General features: G+C 43.3%; 1 protein-coding gene across 8 annotated transcripts in view; it reads right to left on the bottom strand.

The window, feature by feature from the left end:
* LOC128703343 (PDZ_signaling and DUF4749 domain-containing protein Zasp66) overlaps nucleotides 1–24,150 on the bottom strand; it is a 325,662-nt gene that overhangs the window by 46,194 nt on the left and 255,318 nt on the right. For 4 of the 8 annotated variants that reach the window (XM_070085326.1, XM_070085325.1, XM_070085328.1 and 1 more), the window contains exons 4-5: nucleotides 21,940–22,050; nucleotides 20,970–21,155 (exon numbers count right to left, since the gene is read on the bottom strand). The exons of 1 other annotated variant lie outside the window; for it this stretch is intronic. In XM_070085326.1, coding sequence (XP_069941427.1) covers nucleotides 20,970–21,155; nucleotides 21,940–22,050 — 297 coding nt within the window. The remainder of the gene's footprint in view (nucleotides 1–20,969; nucleotides 21,156–21,939; nucleotides 22,051–24,150) is intronic. 3 more of the 8 variants (XM_070085330.1, XM_070085331.1, XM_070085329.1) reach the window with 2 other exon arrangements.

Here is a 24,150-nt window from a genome sequence, read left to right as displayed (position 1 = left end):
GTCCCCGTGTTTCCTCAGATCTTTTGGTATCCTTATGTTCTTGTTTCGCCTTTATTTTTCTCGCATTAGCGGCCTTGTGTGTCTGACAACATGGGTGCTCCATGCTCCCACGTAGGTAAAACACACTGGTTGGGCAGTGTGTTCTGAAGTTGGTTTCATATGTGTTGAGCCAAGTTTTCTTTAGGTTTCAAAATGGTATTCCTAAGTTCGCTAGGTTAGTGTATGGCGTCATTGTTATGCGGCATGTGTCAGCTTCAGGAGATATAGAATGATGTTTCTATCTAGGTTTTAGTAATAGCTTCACACATCCAAATATTCTTCGTCCATCTGGTATGCTCTCTCGTCTCCTTGCACCTTCACCCATTTTCATTATATTTCCTTCAATTTCAGCATCATTTTATTTTTTAATTGGGATAACATTTGTCTTCTGGATGTGTACTAATTTTACCATTATCCCTTGATTTATTGGCTATTTGTGCTAGTGGTTTAATAAGAGCAACAGTTTCTGAATATCCATCGTGACAGACTGTCCTAACTCTCTTCTATTCTTGGACCCAGTTCAGAGAATATTTTATTTACATCCCCAACTGACGTTGTCATGTCTTCCTACTTCTGCTCCAGTGTCCAGTCATCTTCCCTCTTCCCTTAGTGAACCGTTTTCATTTATGCCGAAATTTTCGAAGCTTGTTTTTTCCTTTAATTCCGCTGTGGCTAAAGAAAAGTTCACTTTCATCATTTGCAGCAATGTTATTATCTAAACGACTCTCCATATCACTTTCAGTCTTGGTGTAGCTTTTCCTGTTCCTCTTGTTGCCTCTCCTTCTGGCATTCAGTATGTAACCTTCTTCTGTATTTTCATCCATGATTTCGGTTTTCTTTCATTGCTTATTTATATTTATTTCTACGTTTCTTGCTTGCCTTTTTTGGGGGAGTGATACGTAGCTTCCTTATATATATATATATATATATATATATATATATATATATATATATATATATATATATATATATATATATATATATATATATATATATATATACATATATATGTATATGTATATATATATATATATATATATATATATATATATATATATATATATATATATATATATATATATATATATGTGTGTGTGTGTGTGTGTGTATACTGTGTGTGTGTAACAATATTAATCACATTTCCTGTCCTTTAATTCCAATTAATTCGTCGTTTTATGTCATCTGGAAAGTCGTTCAGTCTTTGGTGGTCACCATTTTTATTCTCTTCGTTTGTTTACCAGACTTTGAGATGTTGTCGAAGGTTACTTGACAGTGGTTGTTTGCAGTTACTAGTGTGTTCCTTCACAGTAGTTGTTTGCACTTTCTATTGTGTTACTTGACAGTGGTTGTTTACACTAACTAGTGTGTTACTTCAGTGGTTGTTTACACTTACTAGTGTGTTACTTGACAGTGGTTGTTTACACTTACTAGTGTGTTACTTCTCAGTAGTTGTTTACACTTACTAGTATGTTATTTCACAATAGTTGTTTACACTTACTAGTGTGTTACTTCTCAGTAGTTGTTTACACTTACTAGTATGTTATTTCACAATAGTTGTTTACACTTACTAGTGTGTTACTTCACAATAGTTGTTTACACTTACTAGTATGTTATTTCACAATAGTTGTTTACACTTACTAGTGTGTTACTTCTCAGTAGTTGTTTACACTTACTAGTGTGTTACTTCAAAATAGTTGTTTACACTTACTAGTGTGTTACTTCACAATAGTTGTTTACACTTACTAGTGTGTTATTTCACAATAGTTGTTTACACTTACTAGTATGTTATTTCACAATAGTTGTTTACACTTACTAGTATGTTATTTCACAATAGTTGTTTACACTTACTAGTGTGTTACTTCACAATAGTTGTTTACACTTACTAGTATGTTATTTCACAATAGTTGTTTACACTTACTAGTGTGTTACTTCACAATAGTTGTTTACACTTACTAGTATGTTATTTCACAATAGTTGTTTACACTTACTAGTGTGTTATTTCACAATAGTTGTTTACACTTACTAGTGTGTTATAGTCAAGCATTTCAGTGTGAGAATCACTTAAGGTGATCAGTAAACCTAAGCACTTTGATGTGTTTACAGCTCCCAATATCGTTCATTCCTTAAAATACTGTGTCAGTAAGATCATCTTAGAATACTGTGTCAGTATGATCATCTTAGAATACTGTGTCAGTAAGATCATCTTAGAATACTGTGTCAGTATGATCATCTTAGAATACTGTGTCAGTATGATCATCTTAGAATACTGTGTCAGTAAGATCATCTTAGAATACTGTGTCAGTATGATCATCTTAGAATACTGTGTCAGTATGATCATCTTAGAATACTGTGTCAGTATGATCATCTTAGAATACTGTGTCAGTAAGATCATCTTAGAATACTGTGTCAGTATGATCATCTTAGAATACTGTGTCAGTATGATCATCTTAGAATACTGTGTCAGTAAGATCATCTTAGAATACTGTGTCAGTATGATCATCTTAGAATACTGTGTCAGTAAGATCATCTTAGAATACTGTGTCAGTATGATCATCTTAAAATACTGTGTCAGTAAGATCATCTTAGAATACTGTGTCAGTAAGATCATCTTAGAATACTGTGTCAGTATGATCATCTTAAAATACTGTGTCAGTATGATCATCTTAAAATACTGTATGAGCTAGTTCATATTAGAATACTCTCAGTAAGTTCTAATGTCAAAGTCACATTTCCAAACATCTTTATGATTCATATATGTTCCTGTTATTGTTCTCTCGGACAGACTGGTATTGCTCACTTTATTAGTTTCTCTCAGTATTTTGTACAGTGTTGTCATGTCACCGCAGGTCCTTCTGTCCTCTAATGTCATCAGATTTAGCTCTCTTAGCTTCTCTTCTGGGACTAGTCTTGTTGCTCTGGGACTAATCTTGTTGCAAACCTTCAAATTTTATCCAGCTTCTTGACATGCTTTATGGGATTTGGGTTCCATACTGGTGCTGCTCTTATTCTGGTCAGTGTCACGTTAGCTGAGAAGGTTATTCGGCTGATGTGTGCTGAGCCCAGGCCATATAAACCATACCCCCGGCCGGGATTGAACCCGCGGTCATAGAGTCTCAAAACTCCAGCCCGTCGCGTTAGCCACTAGACTTATTTTCAACCTGAGGTCTTTCTCTTTCAGAGAGAGTTACATCCGTTGTCCCCCAAGCCTTTACTCCCTTTCTGGTTGTCTTTGTCCTTCCCCGATTTTCATGACTTTGCATTGCCGAGGTTAAATTCTAAGAGCCACATGTCAGACCAATCCTAAAGATTCTTCAGATAGATTTGTAGCATTTCTGGTGTGCTTTTGTTTGTATTCTCCTTATTAGTTTCACATCTGTGAACAGGAGTACATCTGACTCGATTATATATATATATATATATATATATATAGATATATATATATATATATATATATATATATATATATATATATATTTATATATATATATATATATATATATATATATATATATATATATATATATATATATATATATATATATATATAGATAGATAGATAGATAGATAGATAGATATGTAGTTTGTAAGTGTGTGTGTGTATGTGTGTGTGTGTATGTGTGTGTAAAACAGTGTAACAAAAGGAGTGGGTTAGGACTGGAAAATATAGTAATGACATAGGGAGGGGCGAGTCTTCACGCTACCACAGATAACTGGGGACTCACCAGTGACTGCCGCCAGACACTACCTGACGATCTCCTTGCAAGGAATGTTAAACAGTCAAAACCGAGAACAACAGTAAATTAATACTTAACACTGCAAGTCCAGGTTGTGTTTTGTACACGGTGTAATGCTGTTCTTAACATGATGCACATGATACTGTCTCGCACATTTTAGATATAATACTGCCCAGTACACGGCGGACATAATAACTCCCAGTACACGGTGGATATAATACTGTCCGGGACACAGTGTTACTGCCTGTGCACACAGAACGTAATATTATCCACTGCACAGTTCACAGTATCTCCAGTACAAGGTGTACTTCAAGTCACGCGAAGCTTGATGCTTCCTGTGACTTAAGACATAACAGTACCAGCGTGACGCAGAGGACCAACCCAAATTAAAACTGAGGAATGGTTGGCTATAAGGTTTTATTTAGAGAGCGTACATGTGACATAACAGAACGTGTACAAGGTTTAACTACAGTACAACCAGATGGACAGTATACATATCTGAGGCAAGCCCCAGTACCTACGCCAGGCGCGTGTGGTGCATGACACTCAAGGCCTGCCCCTGTGCCTACGCCAGGCGCGTGTGGTGCTTGACACAACACCAGCCCCGGTACCTACGCCAGGCGCATTTGGTGGGTGGCACAAAAGGCCTACCCCGGTACCTACGCCAGACACGTGTGGTGCGTGACAACACCAGCCCCGGTACCTACGCCAGGCACGTGTGGTGTGTGACACTCAACTAAAGCTTGGTAATATAAAGCTCATCAGATTTATTAATATAAAGGTAAGGACACAGGGAGCCATAGTTAGACAACCACAACCAACAAAATAACAACACAAAATTAATTATCACATTACACCAAGGCAATGAGAGACAGTAAGAATGGTGGACAATACATGGCATAAACTTACAGAAAGTGAGAGAGAGAGATACATGAATATTGAAGTGAAGAAAGAAAGGAACGAGAATAAACAGGACACAGAAAGAAGGGTTTGAGAATCACAACAGAAATCTCTACAAGTTTTTCTACGAGTGTTACTAAGGGTTTGTTACAGCAGGCAGGGGCAGCCAGAGCCAACAATGCACCAGACTCACACTTACCAATTTAGAAAACAGCAAGGGAGCCAGGGAGGAGGGAGGGGAGGAGAGGGGGAAGAAAACACAATCAAAAGCTATGAACCAGACTCGTAAAAAAAAAAATCCAAAAAAAAAATCAGCAACAGCTAAACAAAATTCTACAACCGGCGAAAGGCAGGCAGAGTGGGGGGACAAGGAGACAGGAGCTAGTGTTCAACATCACCGCTCCACAACATAGGATGGTTGGTCTCTGCTCAAGAGACCCACGGTATAAATAGACACGTATTAACTCTAACACTGAGAGAGAGACAGGGAGGGTCGGAGCGAGTCACATGCCGGCCCTTCACCGTTTATAACATAAATTTAAGAGGATCCAACCAAAACAAAATAATTAAATCGAGTGTCAAAGTTACCACAAAATCTAACAGCTAAGAGATAAGTTATGGTGTCGTGAATATCTTAATATATGTAACAAGAAAACATTTGATTTGTTTAATAGTTATTCAGTGAGGTTAAAACCAAAAATAATTTATTATGTACTTAATTAAAACTCGAAAACATGGGAGAGTTTAGTTTGAAATTATTTCCCCGTTAATAAGCTGTCGTAAGTGTTGGAGGAGGTCTGGGGGAGACTAGTGTTGGAGAAGCTTTGGGGGAGACTAGACCTGGAGGAGCTCTGGAAAGACTAGTGATGGAGGAGCTTCGGGGGAGACTAGAGTTGGAGAAGGTTTTGGGGAGATTAGTGTTAGAGCTCTGGACAGACTAGTGTTGGAGGTACTCTAGGGGAGACTAGTGTTAGAGGAGCTCTGGGGAGACTTGTGTTGGAGGAGCTCTTGGGAGACTAGTGTTGGAGCTCTAGGGTAGGCTAGTGTTGGAGAAACTCTGGGTGAGTCTAGTGTTGGGGAGCTTTAGGGAGACTAATGTTGGAGTTCTTGGGGAGACTAGTTATGCTGATTCTGCTACTAGTTTTGCTGCTGCTTCTCCTAGTTATGCTGCTACTGTTATTCCTAGTTACGCTATTACTGCTGCTCCTAGTTATGCTGATGCTACTCCTAGTTAAGCTGTTGACCCTAACTATGCTGCTGCTTCCAGTTAGGTTACTGCTGCTCTTGGATATGTTGCTACTCATAGTTATGTTGCTGTTACTCCTGGTGTGCTGCTGCTTCTATATATGCTGGTGCTGCTAAGTATGCTGTGTTCGAAGTTATGTTGCTGTTGCTAGTTATGTTGTTGCTGCTTCTAGTTATGCTGTTGCTAGTCCTAGTTATGCTGCTGTTTCTCCTTGTTATACTGCTGCTTCTCCTAGTTACCCTGCTGCTACTGCTCCTAGTTATGCTGAGGCTTCTAGTTATGCTGCAGCTTCTCCTAGTTATGCTGCCGCTGCCCTTAGTTATGCTGCTACTGATCATAGTTATGCTACTGCTGCTCCTAGTTATGCTTCTGCTGGTCCTAGTCATGCTGCTACTGCTCCTAGTCATGCTGCTTATCCTAGTTATGCCGCTGCTTCTACTTATGCTACTGCTGCTCCTAGTTATGCTGCTGCTGCTGCTCTTAGTCATGCTGCTACTGCCAGTCATGCTGTTGCTCCTAGTTATGCTACTTCTTCTAGTTTGCTGCAGCTGCTAGTCATGCTGCTGCTGGTAGTTATGCTGCTGCTGCTAGTCATGCTGCCATTGCTGCTAGTTATGCTGCTGCTGTCCCTAGTCATGCTGCTGCTACTAGTTATGCTGCTGATGCTAGTCATGCTGCTGGTTCTACTTATGCTGCGGCTAGTCATGCTGCTGCTGCTAGTTATTATGCTGCTGCTAATCATGCTGCTGCTGCTAGTTATGCTGCTGCTGCTAGCTATGCTGGTGCTGTTCCTAGTCGTGCTTCTGCTGCTAGTTATGCTGCTGCTGCTCTTAGTCATGCTGCTACTGCTAGTCATGCTGCTGCTCCTAGTTATGCTACTTCTTCTAGTTTACTCCAGCTGCTAGTCATGCTGCTGCTGGTAGTTATGCTGCTGCTGCTGCTAGTCATGCTGCCATTGTTGCTAGTTATGCTGCTGCTGTCCCTAGTCATGCTGCTGCTACTAGTTATGCTGCTTATGCTAGTCGTGCTGCTGGTTCTAGTTATGCTGCGGCTAGTCATGTTGCTGCTGCTAGTTATGCTGCTGCTGCTTGCTATACTGGTGCAGTTCATAGTCGTGCTGCTGCTGCTGCTAGTTATGCTGCTGCTGCTGCTAGTTATGCTGCTGCTGTTGCTGCTAGCTATGCTGGTGCTATTCCTAGTCATGCTGCTACTGCTAGTTATGCTGCTGCTAGCTATGCTGCTGCTGTTTCCACAATAAAGATACTAATGTGTGTCAGACAGCAGATAGCTGACAGCAGACAGCTGACAGCAGCCAGCTGACAGAAGACAGCTGACAACAGACAGTTAGGTAAGACACATATGCAACAGTTAGGTTAAAGATACCTAACTGTTGCATATGTGTCTTACCTAACAACCTGTCGGTATTTGATACCATTTTAATGTTCAATCTGTCAGACACTGCAACACAAGGGTATCTTGGTACAGACATGAAATCAACTTCGACAACCTCTACTAGTGAGAACGGCTGGATTTGAGAGGAACCTGACCTCCCAAAGTGACCTACGTCTCACCTCCTGGCACTATATAAGGCTCCATTCTGTCACTCCATATTGTTTCAGACTACGGAACAATGCTCTTCTCCAGACTGAGGGACTGACCACCTCAAAACTTTAAGGGTGATGGACTGATTACATCGTCTTTAAGTCTCTTCTGCTTCTATCAACTTTTCTGTACTAGACTGAAGAAGCCTACTGTGTAGGGGAAACGTTTCAAAATAAAGATACCTAACTGTTGCATATGTGTCTTACCTAACAACCTGTCGGTATTTGATACCATTTTAATGACAACAGACAGTTGGAGGTAAATAACCATATAATCAGTGACGGTACACGTCATGTAACGTGTAACATAAACTGTATTAGTGTGAATAGCGTGATTTTGTACCATAATGGACAGTACCGTAATATATAGGACAATATTGTACCATCGTGGACGATATTGTATCATGGACAATATTGTACAACCATAGACGATGTTGCACGATGGACAATATTTACCATAATGGGCAATATTGTACTATCGTGGACAATATTGTACCATTTTTGACAATATTGTAGCAACATGGACAATACTGTACCATCATGGATAGTATTGTACCATCATGGACAATATTGTACCATCGTGGACAATACTGTACTATGTACAATACTGTACACCCATAGACGATATTGCACCATGGACAATATTGTAGCATCGTAGTCGATATTATACCCTGCTACTAACACCACCTTTACCATAAAGTGTTACTACCACCATCATGCCCCGTGAACCACCACTACCACCATCACCATGTCCCGTGAACCACCACTATCACCATCATGCCCCGTGAACCACCACTACCACCATCACCATGCCCCCTGAGCCATCACCATACCCTGTGAATCACCACTACCACCATCACCATACCCCGTGAACCCCCACTACCACCACCATGCCCCGTGAACCACCACTATCACCATCATGCCCCGTGAACGGCCACTACCACTATACTTCGTGAATCACCACTATCACCATACCCTGTGAACCACCATCACCATCCCTGTGAACCACCATCACCATACCCTGTGAATTACCATCACCATGCATAGTGAACCACTACTACCACGATACCCAGTGCCCCTGTATCACCACTATCACCACCCTGGCAGGGTGATGATAGTGGTGACGCAGGACCCATACCCAGCGACATTCACTACCTTGATATCAAAGACTATCAACATCCCTTTGCTCACGATCATCAATCATCACCCCATGTCAATGATCCACCACTTTAAGCACCATAACCCTCACCATCATGTGAATCCATACCTTGTCACTATCACTACACCCTCATACCTACGGTACATCACTATATAAGTCTTCGCCCATGATCTACCACTGTTATAACCAAATGCCCATGATCCAATATTATCATGCCTCCATGCCCATGATTCACCATTATTATAGCCTCATACCCTTGTCCCACTGTGGGCACCACCGCTGGCTTCTCCCTACGTATTAAAAATAACTGCAAACATACAGGCAGACACTAGGCAGAGCCAGAGTGTACCTTTGTCATCTTGACGGAGCTAGGGTGTGCCCTTGTCACCTTGACGGAGCCAGGGTATGCTTTTGTCACCTTGGTGGAGTTAGGGTGTGCCTTTGTCACCTTGACGGAACCAGTGTGTGCCTTTGTCACCTTGGCGGAGTTAGGGTGAGACTTTGTCACCCTGATTAGTGTGACTGGTCTCTAGCGTGGCGGAATTCACCGTCTCAGAAGCCACCGCAACAGTGCCAAACACTGCTGGCAACACCTCCGACTCCTGACGTCAAGCTTCTTCACCACTTATATTGTGGTCAAATGAATCAACCAAAGTTAACTTTATCCTTCCGCCAATAAACTGCCATATATATATATATATATATATATATATATATATATATATATATATATATATATATATATATATATATATATATATATATATATATATATATATATATATATATATATATATATATATATATGTGTGTGTGTGTGTGTGTGTGTGTGTGTGTGTGTGTGTGTGTGTGTGTGTGTGTGTGTGTGTGTGTGTGTGTGTGTGTGTGTGTGTGTGTGTGTGTGTTTTGTGTGTGTGTGTGTGTGTGTGTGTGTGTGTGTGTGTGTGTGTGTGTGTGTGTGTGTTTGTGTGTGTGTGTGTGTGTGTGTGTGTGTGTTGTGTGTGTGTGTGTGTGTGTGTGTGTGTGTGTGTGTGTGTGTGTGTGTGTTTGTGTGTGTGTGTGTGTGTGTGCGCGCGCGCGTAAATGAGCCAAAACGAAAAAAAATAAATCTTAAGAGAATGTTTGATAATTTTGTGGAGTTTAGGAACAAAATCAGAGTAAAGATTTTAGGTGTATTCTAGGACTCGAATTACAGTTAGTGGCAACAAGAATGTTGCTATTGCAGCAGCAGCAACAGCAGACCACATAGCAGCAGCAGCAGCAGCAGCTATGTCATGGCAGAGTTTAATGTTTGACGATGATTCTTGCTAATACTTCAGAAATGATGAAGCTGCCTTTATTTTCTGTTAAAATTAGCGATTAATGATGATTCAAGACATTTACGTCTACGGAAATTAGGTTCTTTGATCACTAGTCAGGCGTCGCTGAATTTCATGAGGTGGTTGGTGGAATGCCGGTATTGAACGCAGGCGTTGTTCAAGTTACCGTTCCTACACGCATTAATGTGTTCATTGACGCATGTTTCGAGGATTCTTCCTGTTTCACCTACGTATATTCCGTCGCAGCCTCCACAAGGAATAGTGTGAACCCCTGCATTGACTGATTCAAAGTGCTTAAGTTTTGTCCTAGTAAGATCCCTTATGGAAGTGCTGGTTGTGATGGTAACTCTAGCTTGAGCAAGAACTTTAGAAACGTTCAATGCAACTTGGTTTTTGGTAAATATTATACCTTTAGTAGGAGTGGTGAGGGTGCGTCGAAAATTGATGATCTGAAGGGCTCTTTTCTTGCCATCTTTTATTCCTTAAATCATCATTAATCGCTGTTTCTAACACAGTTAAGCAAAACAGAGGCAGCGTCATCATTTCTGAGGTGTTAGCGAGAATTCTCCTCAAAACAATAGCCTCCTCCAATACATAGTTGCTACTGCTGGTGCTATTACTATTGTTACTACCACGAGTATTACACCTACTACTTCTAGTATTGCTAAAGCCCGTATGTACCCTATGTGTCCATGTATTGTTGGTAACGGCTTGATAAAGCTCCTGGAGAGCGAAACGTTGCCACAATAAAATGTTACATTAGTTGCACTTGTGCTCTTTGACTTAACATATTGTCAGTAATTCTACCAACATTAATGCAACACTGTAGGTGTGGCAGCAACAGAAACTGTAGGTGTGGCAGCAACAGAAACTGTAGGTGTGGCAACAACAGAAACTGTAGGTGTGGCAGCAACAGAAACTGTAGGTGTGGCAGCAACAGAAACTGTTGGTGTGGAAGCAACAGTAACTGTTGGTGTGGAAGCAACAGGAACGCTGTAGGTTTGCTAGCAACAGGAACAATGTAAGTGCGGACACAACAGGAGAGCTGTAGGTGTGGTAGCAACAGGAGCACTGTAGGTGTGGCAGCAACAGGAACACTGTAGGTGTGGCAGCAACAGGAACACTGTAGGTGTGGCAGCAACAGGAACACTGTAGGTGTGGCAGCAACAGGAACACTGTAGGTGTGGCAGCAACAGGAACACTGTAGGTGTGGCAGCAACAGGAACACTGCAGGTGTGGCAGCAACAGGAACACTGCAGGTGTGGCAGCAACAGGAACACTGTAGGTGTGGCAGCAACAGGAACACTGTAGGTGTGGCAGCAACAGGAACACTGCAGGTGTGGCAGCAACAGGAACACTGTAGGTGTGGCAGCAACAGGAACACTGTAGGTGTGGCAGCAACAGGAACACTGTAGGTGTGGCAGCAACAGGAACACTGTAGGTGTGGCAGCAACAGGAACACTGTAGGTGTGGCAGCAACAGGAACACTGTAGGTGTGGCAGCAACAGGAACACTGTAGGTGTGGCAGCAACAGGAACACTGCAGGTGTGGCAGCAACAGGAACACTGTAGGTGTGGCAGCAACAGGAACACTGCAGGTGTGGCAGCAACAGGAACACTGTAGGTGTGGCAGCAACAGGAACACTGCAGGTGTGGCAGCAACAGGAACACTGTAGGTGTGGCAGCAACAGGAACACTGCAGGTGTGGCAGCAACAGGAACACTGCAGGTGTGGCAGCAACAGGAACACTGTAGGTGTGGCAGCAACAGGAACACTGTAGGTGTGGCAGCAACAGGAACACTGCAGGTGTGGCAGCAACAGGAACACTGCAGGTGTGGCAGCAACAGGAACACTGCAGGTGTGGCAGCAACAGGAACACTGCAGGTGTGGCAGCAACAGGAACACTGTAGGTGTGGCAGCAACAGGAACACTGCAGGTGTGGCAGCAACAGGAACACTGTAGGTGTGGCAGCAACAGGAACACTGTAGGTGTGGCAGCAACAGGAACACTGTAGGTGTGGCAGCAACAGAAACTGTTGGTGGTGCAGGAACATAGACAGTGTTGATGCGGCAGCCAAAATAGCACTGAATACATGGCAGCAGGAACACTTCAGAGGTGACAGTAGCAGGAACACTTCAGAGGTGACAGTAGCAGGAACACTTCAGAGGTGACAGTAGCAGGAACACTTCAGAGGTGACAGTAGCAGGAACACTTCAGAGGTGACAGTAGCAGGAACACTTCAGAGGTGACAGTAGCAGGAACACTTCAGAGGTGACAGTAGCAGGAACACTTCAGGGGTGACAGTAGCAGGAACACTTCAGAGGTGACAGTAGCAAGAACACTTCAGAGGTGACAGTAGCAGGAACACTTCAGAGGTGACAGTAGCAGGAACACTTCAGAGGTGACAGTAGCAGGAACACTTCAGAGGTGACAGTAGCAGGAACACTTCAGAGGTGACAGTAGCAGGAACACTTCAGAGGTGACAGTAGCAGGAACACTTCAGAGGTGACAGTAGCAGGAACACTTCAGGGGTGACAGTAGCAGGAACACTTCAGAGGTGACAGTAGCAGGAACACTTCAGGGGTGACAGTAGCAGGAACACTTCAGAGGTGACAGTAGCAGGAACACTTCAGAGGTGACAGTAGCAGGAACACTTCAGAGGTGACAGTAGCAGGAACACTTCAGAGGTGACAGTAGCAGGAACACTTCAGAGGTGACAGTAGCAGGAACACTTCAGAGGTGACAGTAGCAGGAACACTTCAGAGGTGACAGTAGCAGGAACACTTCAGAGGTGACAGTAGCAGGAACACTTCAGGGGTGACAGTAGCAGGAACACTTCAGAGGTGACAGTAGCAAGAACACTTCAGAGGTGACAGTAGCAGGAACACTTCAGAGGTGACAGTAGCAGGAACACTTCAGAGGTGACAGTAGCAAGAACACTTCAGAGGTGACAGTAGCAGGAACACTTCAGAGGTGACAGTAGCAGGAACACTTCAGAGGTGACAGTAGCAGGAACACTTCAGAGGTGACAGTAGCAAGAACACTTCAGAGGTGACAGTAGCAGGAACACTTCAGAGGTGACAGTAGCAGGAACACTTCAGAGGTGACAGTAGCAGGAACACTTCAGAGGTGACAGCAGCAGGAACACTTTAGAAGTGACAGCAACAGGAACACTTCAGGGGTGACAGCAGCAGGAAGACTGCTGTTGAGCAGCTGACAGACTTCAGATATGACAGCAGAAGCAGAACATCCAGGTGTACCAGCAGCAGTCACTACTGTGCAACCTACTTTCTCTCTCCCCTTCATCCCTTCCTTCCTCCCTTCCTCACTCTTCTCCCTTCATCCCTACCTTCCTCACTCTTCTCCCTTCCTTCCTCCCTTCCTCACTCTTCTCCCTTCATCCCTACCTTCCTCACTCTTCTCCCTTCATCCCTACCTTCCTCACTCTTCTCCCTTCATCCCTACCTTCCTCACTCTTCTCCCTTCATCCCTACCTTCCTCACTCTTCTTCCTTCCTTCCTCCCTTCCTCACTCTTCTCCCTTCATCCATACCTTCCTCACTCTTCTCCCTTCCTTCCTCCCTTCCTCACTCTTCTCCCTTCATCCCTACCTTCCTCACTCTTCTTCCTTCCTTCCTCCCTTCCTCACTCTTCTCCCTTCATCCCTACCTTCCTCCGATGGTGAGTGTGGTGAGGATAGTGACTCACGTCTAGTGTGGTGAGGATAGTGACTCACGTCTAGTGTAATGAGGATAATGAGCCCTCACGTCTAGTGTAGTGAGGACAATGACCCTTCACGTCTAGTGAGGAAAGTGACCCCTCACGTTTTGTGTAGTGAGGATAGTGACCCCTCACGTCTAGTGTAGTGAAGATAATGACCCTTCACGTCTAGTGAGGATAGTGACCCCTCACGTTTTGTGTAGTGAGGATAGTGACCCCTCACGTCTAGTGTAGAGAGGATAATGACCCTTCACGTCTAGTGAGGATAGGGACCCCTCACGTCTAGTGTAATGAGGATAGTGACCCGTCAGGTCTATTGTAGTGAGGATAGTGACCCCTCACGTCTAGTGTAGTGAGGATAGTGACCCCTCACGTCTAGTGTAGTGAGGATAGCGACCCCTCACGTCTAGTGTAGTGAGGATAGTGACCCCTCACGTCTAGTGCAGTGAGGATAGTGACCCCTCACGTCTAGTGTAGTGAGGATAGTGACCCCTCACGTCTAGTGTAGTGAGGATAGTGACCCCTCACGTCTAGTGTAGTGAGGATAGTGACCCCTCACGTCTGGTGTAGTGAGGATAGTGACCCCTCACGTCTAGTGTAGTGAGGATAGTGACCCCTCACGTCTAGTGTAGTGAGGATAGTGACCCCTCACGTCTAGTGTAGTGAGGACAGTGGCCCCTCACGTCTAGTGTAGTGAGGATAGTGACCCCCCACGTCTAGTGTAGTGAGGATAGTGACCATTCACGTCTAGTGTTGTGAGGATAGTGACCCTTCACGTCTAGTGTGGTGAGGATAGTGACCCCTCACGTCTAGTGTCGTGAGGATAGTGACCCCTCACGTCTAGTGTAGAGAAGATAGTGACCCCTCACGTCTAGTGTAGTGAGGATAGTGACCCCTAACATTATATATCAAGAGTCTATATTGTGTGGTATGAACATCTGTGAGGACTGTCATCCTCACTGTGTGAGGGCTGTCATCCTCAGTGTATGAGGGCTGACATCCTCAGTGTGTGAGGGCTGTCATCCTCAGTTTGTGAGGGCTGTCATCCTGACAGTGTGTGAGGGCTGTCATCCTCAGTGTTTGAGCGCTGTCATCCTCAGTGTGTGAGGGCTGTCATCCTTGTGTGAGGATTGTCATCCTTAGTGTGTGAGGGCTGTCATCCTTGTGTGAGGGCTTTCATCCTCAGTGTGTGAGGGCTGTCATTCTCATTGTACGAGGGCTGACATCCTCAGTGTATGAAGGCTGACATCCTCAGTGTGTGAGGGCTGTCATCTTCAGTTTGTGAGAGCTGTCATCCTCAATGTGTGAGGGCTGTCATCCTGACAGTGTGTGAGGGCTGTCATCCTGACAGTGTGTGAGGGCTGTCATCCTGACAGCGTGTGAGGGCTGTTATCCTGACAGTGTGTGAGGGCTGCCATCCTCACAATGTGTGAGGGCTGTCATTCTCACAATGTGTGAGGGCTGTCATCCTCACAGTGTGTGAGGGCTGTCATCCTTGTGTGAAGGCTGTCATCCTCAGTGTGTGAGGGCTGTCATCCTCAGTGTGTGAGTGCTGTCATCCTAACAGTGTGTGAGGGCTGTCATCCTCACAGTGTGTGAGGGCTGTCAGCTTCACAATGTGTGAGGGCTGTCATCCTCATAATGTGTGAGGGCTGTCCTCCTCACAATGTGTGAGGGCTGTCATCCTCGCAGTGTGTGAGGGCTGTCATCCTCACGGTGTGTGAGGGCTGTCATCCTGACAGTGTGTGAGGGCTGTCATCCTCACAGTGTGTGAGGGCTGTCACCTTCACAGTGTGTGAGGACTGTCATCCTCACAATGTGTGAGGGCTGTCATCCTCACAATGTGTGAGGGCTGTCATCCTCACAGTGTGTGAGGGCTGTCATCCTCACAATGTGTGAGGGCTGTCATCCTCACAAAGTGTGAGGGTTGTCATCCTAGCAATGTGTGAGGGCTGTCATCCTCACAGTGTGTGAGGGCTGTCATCCTAACAATGTGTGAGGGCTGTCATCCTGACAGTGTGTGAGGGCTGTCATCCTCACAGTGTGTGAGGGCTGTCATCCTCACAGTGTGTTAGGGCTGTCATCCTCACAGTGAGGGCTGTCATCTTCACAATGTGTGAGGGCTGTCATCCTCAAAATGTGTGAGGGCTGTCATCCTCACAATGTGTGAGGGCTGTCATCCTCACAGTGTGTGAGGGCTGTCCTCCTCACAGTGTGTGAGGGGTGTCATCCTCACAATGTGTGAGGGCTGTCATCCTCACAAAGTGTGAGGGCTGTCATCCTAACAATGTGTGAGGGCTGTCATCCTCACAACGTGTGATGGCTGTCATCCTCACAATGTGTGAGGGCTGTCATCCTCACAGTGTGTGAGGGCTGTCATCCTGACAGTGTGTGAGGGCTGTCGTCCTGACTGTGTGTGAGGGCTGTCATCCTCACAGTGTGTGAGGGCTGTCATCCTCACAGTGTGTTAGGGCTGTCATCCTCACAGCGTGTGAGGGCTGTCATCTTCACAATGTGTGAGGGCTGTCATTCTCACAATATGTGAGGGCTGTCATCCTCAAAATGTGTGAGGGCTGTCATCCTCACAATGTGTGAGGGCTGTCATCTTCACAATATGTGAGGGCTGTCATCTTCACAATGTGTGAGAGCTGTTATCCTCACAGAGGCCTATCATCCTCACAGTGTATGAGGACTGTCATCTTCGCAATGTGTGAGGGCTGTCATCCTCACAATGTGTGAGGGCTGTCATCCACACATTGTGTGAGGGCTGTCATCTTCGCAATGCGTGAGGGCTGTCATCCTCACATTGTGTGAGGGCTGTCATCTTCGCAATGTGTGAGGGCTGTCATCCTCACATTGTGTGAGGGCTGTCATCTTCGCAATGTGTGAGGGCTGTCATCATCACAGTGCGTGAGGACTGTCACAGTGTGTGAGGGCTGTTATCCTCAGTGTGTGAGGACTGTCATCCTTACAGTGTGCGAGGGCTGTCATCCTAACAATGTGTGAGGGCTGTCATCGTCACAACGTGTGAGGGCTGTCATCCTCAGTGTATGAGGGCTGTCATCTTCACAGTGTGTGAGGGCTGTCATCCTCACATTGTGTGAGGGCTGTCATCCTGACAGTGTGTGAGGGCTGTCATCCTCACAGTGTGTGAGGGCTGTCATCCTCACATTGCGTGAGGGCTGTCATCCTCACAATGTGTGAGAGCTGTCATCCTCACAGTGTGTGAGGGCTGTCATCTTCACAGTGTGTGAGGGGTGTCATCCTCACAATGTGTGAGGGCTGTTATCCTCACAATGTGTGAGGGCTGTCATCCTTACAAAGTGTGAGAGTTGTCATCCTCACAATGTGTGAGGGGTGTCATCCTCACAGTGTGTGAGGGCTGTCATCCTCACATTGTGTGAGGGCTGTCATCTTCGCAATGCGTGAGGGCTGTCATCCTCACATTGTGTGAGGGCTGTCATCTTCGCAATGTGTGAGGGCTGTCATCCTCACATTGTGTGAGGGCTGTCATCTTCGCAATGTGTGAGGGCTGTCATCATCACAGTGCGTGAGGACTGTCATCTTCACAGTGTGTGAGGGCTGTTATCCTCACAGTGTGTGAGGACTGTCATCCTTACAGTGTGCGAGGGCTGTCATCCTAACAATGTGTGAGGGCTGTCATCGTCACAACGTGTGAGGGCTGTCCAATCCTCAGTGTATGAGGGCTGTCATCTTCACAGTGTGTGAGGGCTGTCATCCTCACATTGTGTGAGGGCTGTCATCCTGACAGTGTGTGAGGGCTGTCGTCCTCACAGTGTGTGAGGGCTGTCATCCTCACATTGTGTGAGGGCTGTCATCCTCACAATGTGTGAGAGCTGTCATCCTCACAGTGTGTGAGGGCTGTCATCCTCACAATGTGTGAGGGGTGTCATCCTTACAATGTGTGAGGGCTGTCATCCTCAGTGTATGAGGGCTGTCATCTTCACAGTGTGTGAGGGCTGTCATCTTCACAGTGTGTGAGGAGTGTCATCCTCACAATGTGTGAGGGCTGTTATCCTCACAATGTGTGAGGGCTGTCATCCTCACAAAGTGTGAGAGTTGTCATCCTCACAATGTGTGAGGGCTGTCATCCTCACAATGTGTGAGGGGTGTCATCCTCACAATGTGTGAGGGGTGTCATCCTCACAATGTGTGAGGGGTGTCATCCTCACAATGTGTGAGGGGTGTCATCCTCACAATGTGTGAGGGGTGTCATCCTCACAATGTGTGAGGGGTGTCATCCTCACAGTGTGTGAGGGCTGTCATCCTCACAGTGTGTGAGGGCTGTCATCCTCACAATGTGTGAGGGCTCGCGGTAGTGTGTGGCAGAAATAGCCGCTTTGTATAATACTCTGAGTGACATAAAATTGCCTGGGATAGCTGAACCACAACACAACTGTACCTGACCTCCCGAGTGATGGAAATAGCCAGTCTGTCTGTCCTGTTTCTCTCTCTCTCTCTGTCTCTCTGTCTGTCTCGCTCTCTTTCTCTCTCTCTCTCTCTCTCTCTCTCTCTCTCTCTCTCTCTCTCTCTCTCTCTCTCTCTCTCTCTCTCTCTCTCTCTCTCTCTCTCTCTCTCATCTTCACCCACCTCACCATCACTTCATCATCATCATCAATCACCTGATTATTCTGTTGTTTATATTAGGTCAGAGCCGTAGTAACGTGTTGCACGGCTTTGACAGGTCACTGACGCCCGGCTGGTCTTGAAGAGACAGTGCTGGGTAAGCAACCAGTTGTAAGGTATGTTAAGTGAGTCATTAACAGTGCACACACCTAAGCCACACGCACTGCGTGCACACATCACACTGAGCATTATACAAAGTGTGCCTCACTCAACATGACGTGAAATTGAAAAGACATTTAAATGTATATTTACTGTACATATGTGTGCCACAGCCAGTATAGTACAAATTATGCCACACCTAAATTGATGGTACATATACATACATACATACATACATATATATATATATATATATATATATATATATATATATATATATATATATATATATATATATATATATATATATATATATATATATATATATATATATATATATATATATATATATATATATATATATATATATATATATATATATATATATATATATATATATATATATATATATATATATATATATATATATATATATATATATATATATATATATATATATATATATATACATGTATGCTCCACACTCAGCGTGATATAGTATGCCATGCCTTAAAATTAAGTTAAGACTTTATGGGCATAGTATCGTGCTCAGTAATGAGGCTCTCAGTATGGCATAACATATGACACTGCGTGGCATACTCGTTATGCTGCTGGACCTACTGAACGGACCAAAGGGTGCCAGTTTGTCAGGGACAAGGCGGTAGGTTAGGTATTGCAGAACTGAACATTCTGGTGTCAACAGAAATGCGCCAATCACCAGAGGGAGAGGAGGCACCACACCCATTACCAAGTACTCCCTCCCACCCATTCCCCAGGCACTCCCTACCCTCACTACGAGCTACCTATTACAGCCTGCTGGATCACGTCACACCCGCGTCATACTTCCATCTTCGTAGTGTTATTTATAACATGAAGATCGAGCAGTCCATTTGCGCGTTCTCTCCCGCTTTCTATGTCACCTAACCAGCGCTCTATTGACAAGTGTCTGCAAGACTATATGCTCAGTGGTAGGATGCTCTGTTCACAACCGAAAGGTCTAAGTTAGATTACCAGTTGGGCCGTGATGCATGGACTGTCCATAGCCACCCAACTTCAACATTTTACCCAAATATCAGCTGACTCTTGTGAGTTCGCTTTTTAAAGGGGTTACTTGTGGAAATATATCGCACTGTGGTTCTGTTGAACTATCGTTTATTATTTTTTTTAAAACCTTTGACTTGCTGGGCTCTAGATTATCAAACAAGTGCAACACCAGCGAAAGTTTGAACGCATGCTAATTTTTAGAAAAGTTTATAGACTTGTTTATTTTTCTTGGGTAACGCGTGAGTCGTTATCTTCCCTTAAAGCCTTGTAAGTCACTTTGTCAGTAACACCAAGAATGTTTTAATATTTAAAATAGGGACAAAAATAAACTCAGAAAGATGCGCATCTGTCATTGTATATATACAGTGTATATATTTCTGCGCATGCGCACTCAGAAATTTGATAAGCGTAACTATCTAATCACAATAAGCAAAGATTTTATAATCACTTTGAGAATTGCCTCGTTTCTAACCTTCTAGAGCAAACTAAAGTTTGTTTACGATCTTTTCAAATCGCGAGTAAGTTTTCAAAGAGAAGAACTATTACGTTCAAGTTTAAATAAATTTTGCCTTAACATAAAAGAAATGAAAAGAGATTGCTAATTGTCTTCATGATCGTGACTTGAAAAAAAAAATCTTTTATCGTAAATGCCACCAACAGAAAAAAAAAATTGCAAAATTTAAACACCGGGAGACTATCTGCAAGACCGTCTAAATGCTAATCTTATTCGCTAGCCACTAAGAGAAAAGAGGCTAATATATGTAATAGTCGCGTCTAATTCTGACCGTCTGGGCAACATTTACAGAACGAACATACTGCCTGACGGGAGCTGGTGTTGCTAATTTTACGGTTTGCTCCACCTCCACAGTGTTAACCTCTGGTTCCTCCTGTGGCACCTCTAACTCAACTGTGTACTGGGCTTCTTGGTTTTGTGGTTCTGCGTCTACATAGTAGTTGAGATTTTGCGCATTCTCTGCTGTTAGCAAATATTGGTCATTGAGCTCCTCCAACCTACTAGTATGAACAGTGTATTCCAAGGACCTGCTCCGGCCAGCTGACGCCCGATTTGCTATTCTCGGGTCTTGCTGACACTCCTCGTCTTCCACTGTGAGGATGTTACCGGCACTACTTTTCCTCAGCTGAGGTTTATGAACGGCAATATTAACAGCAGGACAATTCGAGTTAGGCTTTTTAAGTTCAACTATCTCACTTCCGACTTTAAACGTTGTTTTATTGATCTTCATAAAGTCACTATTTGGGTTTTCTTTTTTAATGTGCGGCCTCTGGTCGGTTGGATCTTTTTGCATTGGTGGTAATATTAGTGGCCAGCTCCCCGCCCTCTCACCCTGATCGAAATATTTTGCCTGGGGCACTATGGAACCCCATGGTGTGGCCTCCCCCTCCTCCTCTCCCTCTATTCGCCCTTCCACACTCCCCAGGTCGGCCTCGGATGGCCTCCGTACCTTCTGCTTCATGATTAGTTCGTCGTGCTTGGCTTTGACCGCCAAGGCCTGAGACTGTGGCACATACTGTGGCTCCTTCACCCCCGAGATGTGGTCTTCCTGCATCTTGAGGTGAGAGATACTACCCACGCCCAGGTCCGAACGCACCTTAGCTGAAGGCTGCAGTAGAGGCAGCGTACGGTATGGCTGCACGACACAACACACACCACATAAGTGCTCGCAACACCTCACCCACACACTTTGCACCCTTCAACAACACCCGGGTCGGGGCGCTGTTGAGAGTCCCTTACTTACAGTGCAACACCTGTCCTGTGTAACACCAAAACTCATGCCTTACTGTATAATATTAAGGCCCCCAAACACCAGCACTTACAATTCTATTACTGAAGTGAAGCATGCACCTGGCCTTGGCAGGCCAGAGGTGAGAAGTATATGCAGAGAGAAATGAGAAGAAGGTACTTAGTTTATCACATGTCACCCAGCAGGATGTACATATCACATATACTTCTGGTGTTTGAACAGGCAATCTCACAAAATTACAGATGAATATATTACCTGATCAGCTAACAATAAATATAATAGGTCTATCAGAAATTTCTTAATATTAAATTGTCTTAAGACACATGAAGGCATAAACTTGATAATGCTAAAATTTTTAAAGTTTTGCTATTTTTTTACACTGTAGCTGTAAGTTATTCTATAAATACACTTGTGGTCATAGAGATCTAGTACTGCCACATGCTTGGCCACGTTAGAAATGTTACAACTTCCTCATGCGTTGACTATAGTACATTGATCTAATGGCCTCATTGAGCCAGCATTGATGTGAAATTACTGCAAGTACTAGTATATCTAGCAGCCACATAAATTCTCACAGAGCTTGAGAAGGAGGGGTATGTTCCCCAAGAGGAAGCTATAAGAGATGCTCCCTGAGGAGTAAGGAGCAGCGTCGCCGCCGCCGTCAGTATACCTGGCTCTGGATGGACAAGGTCTCCATGTTGGTGGCCGGCTGTTTCGGCGGTCGAGGGAGGTCAGACTTGAGGACGAACTGGGTCTTGGGAAGGGATCTCACGGCTGGGTTCTGGTAAGGAGTACATGAAAGGGTGAGTTGCAGGAATAACGCAAGGCACCAGAAGAGGGAGACACCATCTTAGGTCTGGCTGAAGTTATTATGACTTTATCGGGGATAAGGAGACACTGCTTATTTTAGAAAAGGGGGACTTATACATTCCAAGGGAAGAAATGCAAAACCCACAGGTGGACGACCTGTATTAAGACATAAGAACATGCAAGATAAATCACAGGAGTTTAAGAACATTGTCTAAAGGAATGATATATTGGGGTCTGCCATGACATTCACCACCGTCAGGCTGCACCTAGATACACGATAGAATTGCCAAGATATCGTGAGATTCAAAAAAATTTTTGTCTAGATGCAGTTTATGGTGTACATCCATCATGCTTCTCCTCAGCCCCCTTTCCCTCTTTCCCCATCAAACAGCAAAAAACTATATGTACCTTTTCTCATTCACTACCATAATAAATCATCATTATACCTGGGCTATTTGATTAGAGTTACGCAGGTCATACTGGAGGGAAGAATTACAAGTTCTTCAGATAAGAAACTTAATAAATCATCAACTGGAACTTTTGTGAACAAGGTGGTAACATCAAAAGTAAATTAAGCTCACTGAATGACTTAAATGATTTCAATATGGTTAGTTTTGATGTTACTTCCTTGTTTACAAAAGTTCCAGGTGATGATTTATTAAGTTCCTTATCTGAAGAATTTGTTAATTTCGATTTATCATTGCTAGTTCCCACTTTCATTAAACTTTGTATTGTTGATGCAGAATTTGTGTTTAATGATGAGTTTTACACTCAAAAGTTTGGTATGGCAATGGGAAATCCTCTCTCACCTGTTCTTAGTAATTAATTCATGGAATTTTTTGAAACAAGATTGCTTAACACAAACCTTTCTGATAGAGCTAAGTAGTATAGAAATGTTGATATTTTGTGTCTTATGCCTAAAAATATAGATATAAACCATTTCCTTGTTAAATTAAATAGTTTAGCTCATTCTCTAAATTTTACTGTTAAGTTCGAAGAAAATAACTCATTGCCTTTCCTATATGTTTTAATTATTAAGGGTAACAATGATTTTAAATTTAAAATTGACAGAAAATGAACAAATAACTGTTCCCATGTACACTATTATTCTTCATATCAAGATAAAGTTAAACTGTCGGTATTCTCATCAGTGTTTTTGAGAACTTTACGTATTTTTTAGACTAGAATTCATAGAGGAAAACTCTAAAAAATTTATGACATAGCTAATGTTCTAAAATACCCAAGAAACTTAATTAATAAATCTTTTAAAATTGCTAGAAATACTTTTTACAATCCAAAAAGGGACAACCAACCTTATTCAATTAAAAATATGTTGGTTCTCCCTTACCATGAAAACTTGGTTGATATGCCTTCTCTTCTTAAGACTTTTAATATCAAAGTTGTATTTAAAAATCTTGATACAGTAAAAAAAAAACTTTTGGTTAAAAATTCCGACCAAAACGCTGACGGATGTGTCTATAAGATTCCTTGTAAAATATGAGATAAAGTTTATTACGGACAAACTGGTAAAAGTCCTGAACTTTAGATAAAAAAATATTAATATAACATTGGAAGTGGACAAGATTCTAATGCTCTGTTTATTCATGTGAGAGATTTTAACCATCAAATTAATTAATTTTCAAAGGCTGAGAAAGTTGTATTAAGCAAGTCCATGATCGACAGAAATATAATAGAATCATGTCTCATAAAAAACAATTTTGAAAATAATATAAATATTTCTTTTGGGTTAGATAAATTTGATTCTTTTATAATTAATAAAATTTGGGAAGAATTTAATGATACATTAGACAAGTAAAAAAAATCTTAATGCTTGGGTAGAGTATCAGTTATGTTTCACAGAGTCGGGTGTTGTGACGTGACTGTGAGGTGTAGTCTTGTCCTGATATGCCTTCCTGTTGATATTTCATTTTTATAGTCCCTTGATAATGTGAGAAGTCACGAAAGCGCTTGGAATTTCACTATTTTTTTTCACAGTGGTTGTTCTGCATATTGTAATATCACCTGTTTACTGTGATCTTATTGCAAATATATATATATATATATATATATA

The sequence above is a fragment of the Cherax quadricarinatus genome, chromosome 15, assembly GCF_038502225.1.
Source record: "Cherax quadricarinatus isolate ZL_2023a chromosome 15, ASM3850222v1, whole genome shotgun sequence".
Classification (NCBI taxonomy): Eukaryota; Metazoa; Arthropoda; class Malacostraca; order Decapoda; family Parastacidae; genus Cherax; species Cherax quadricarinatus.
The sequence above is the reverse complement of the archived record's forward strand: the minus strand, read 5'-3'. Positions and strand labels throughout refer to the sequence as shown.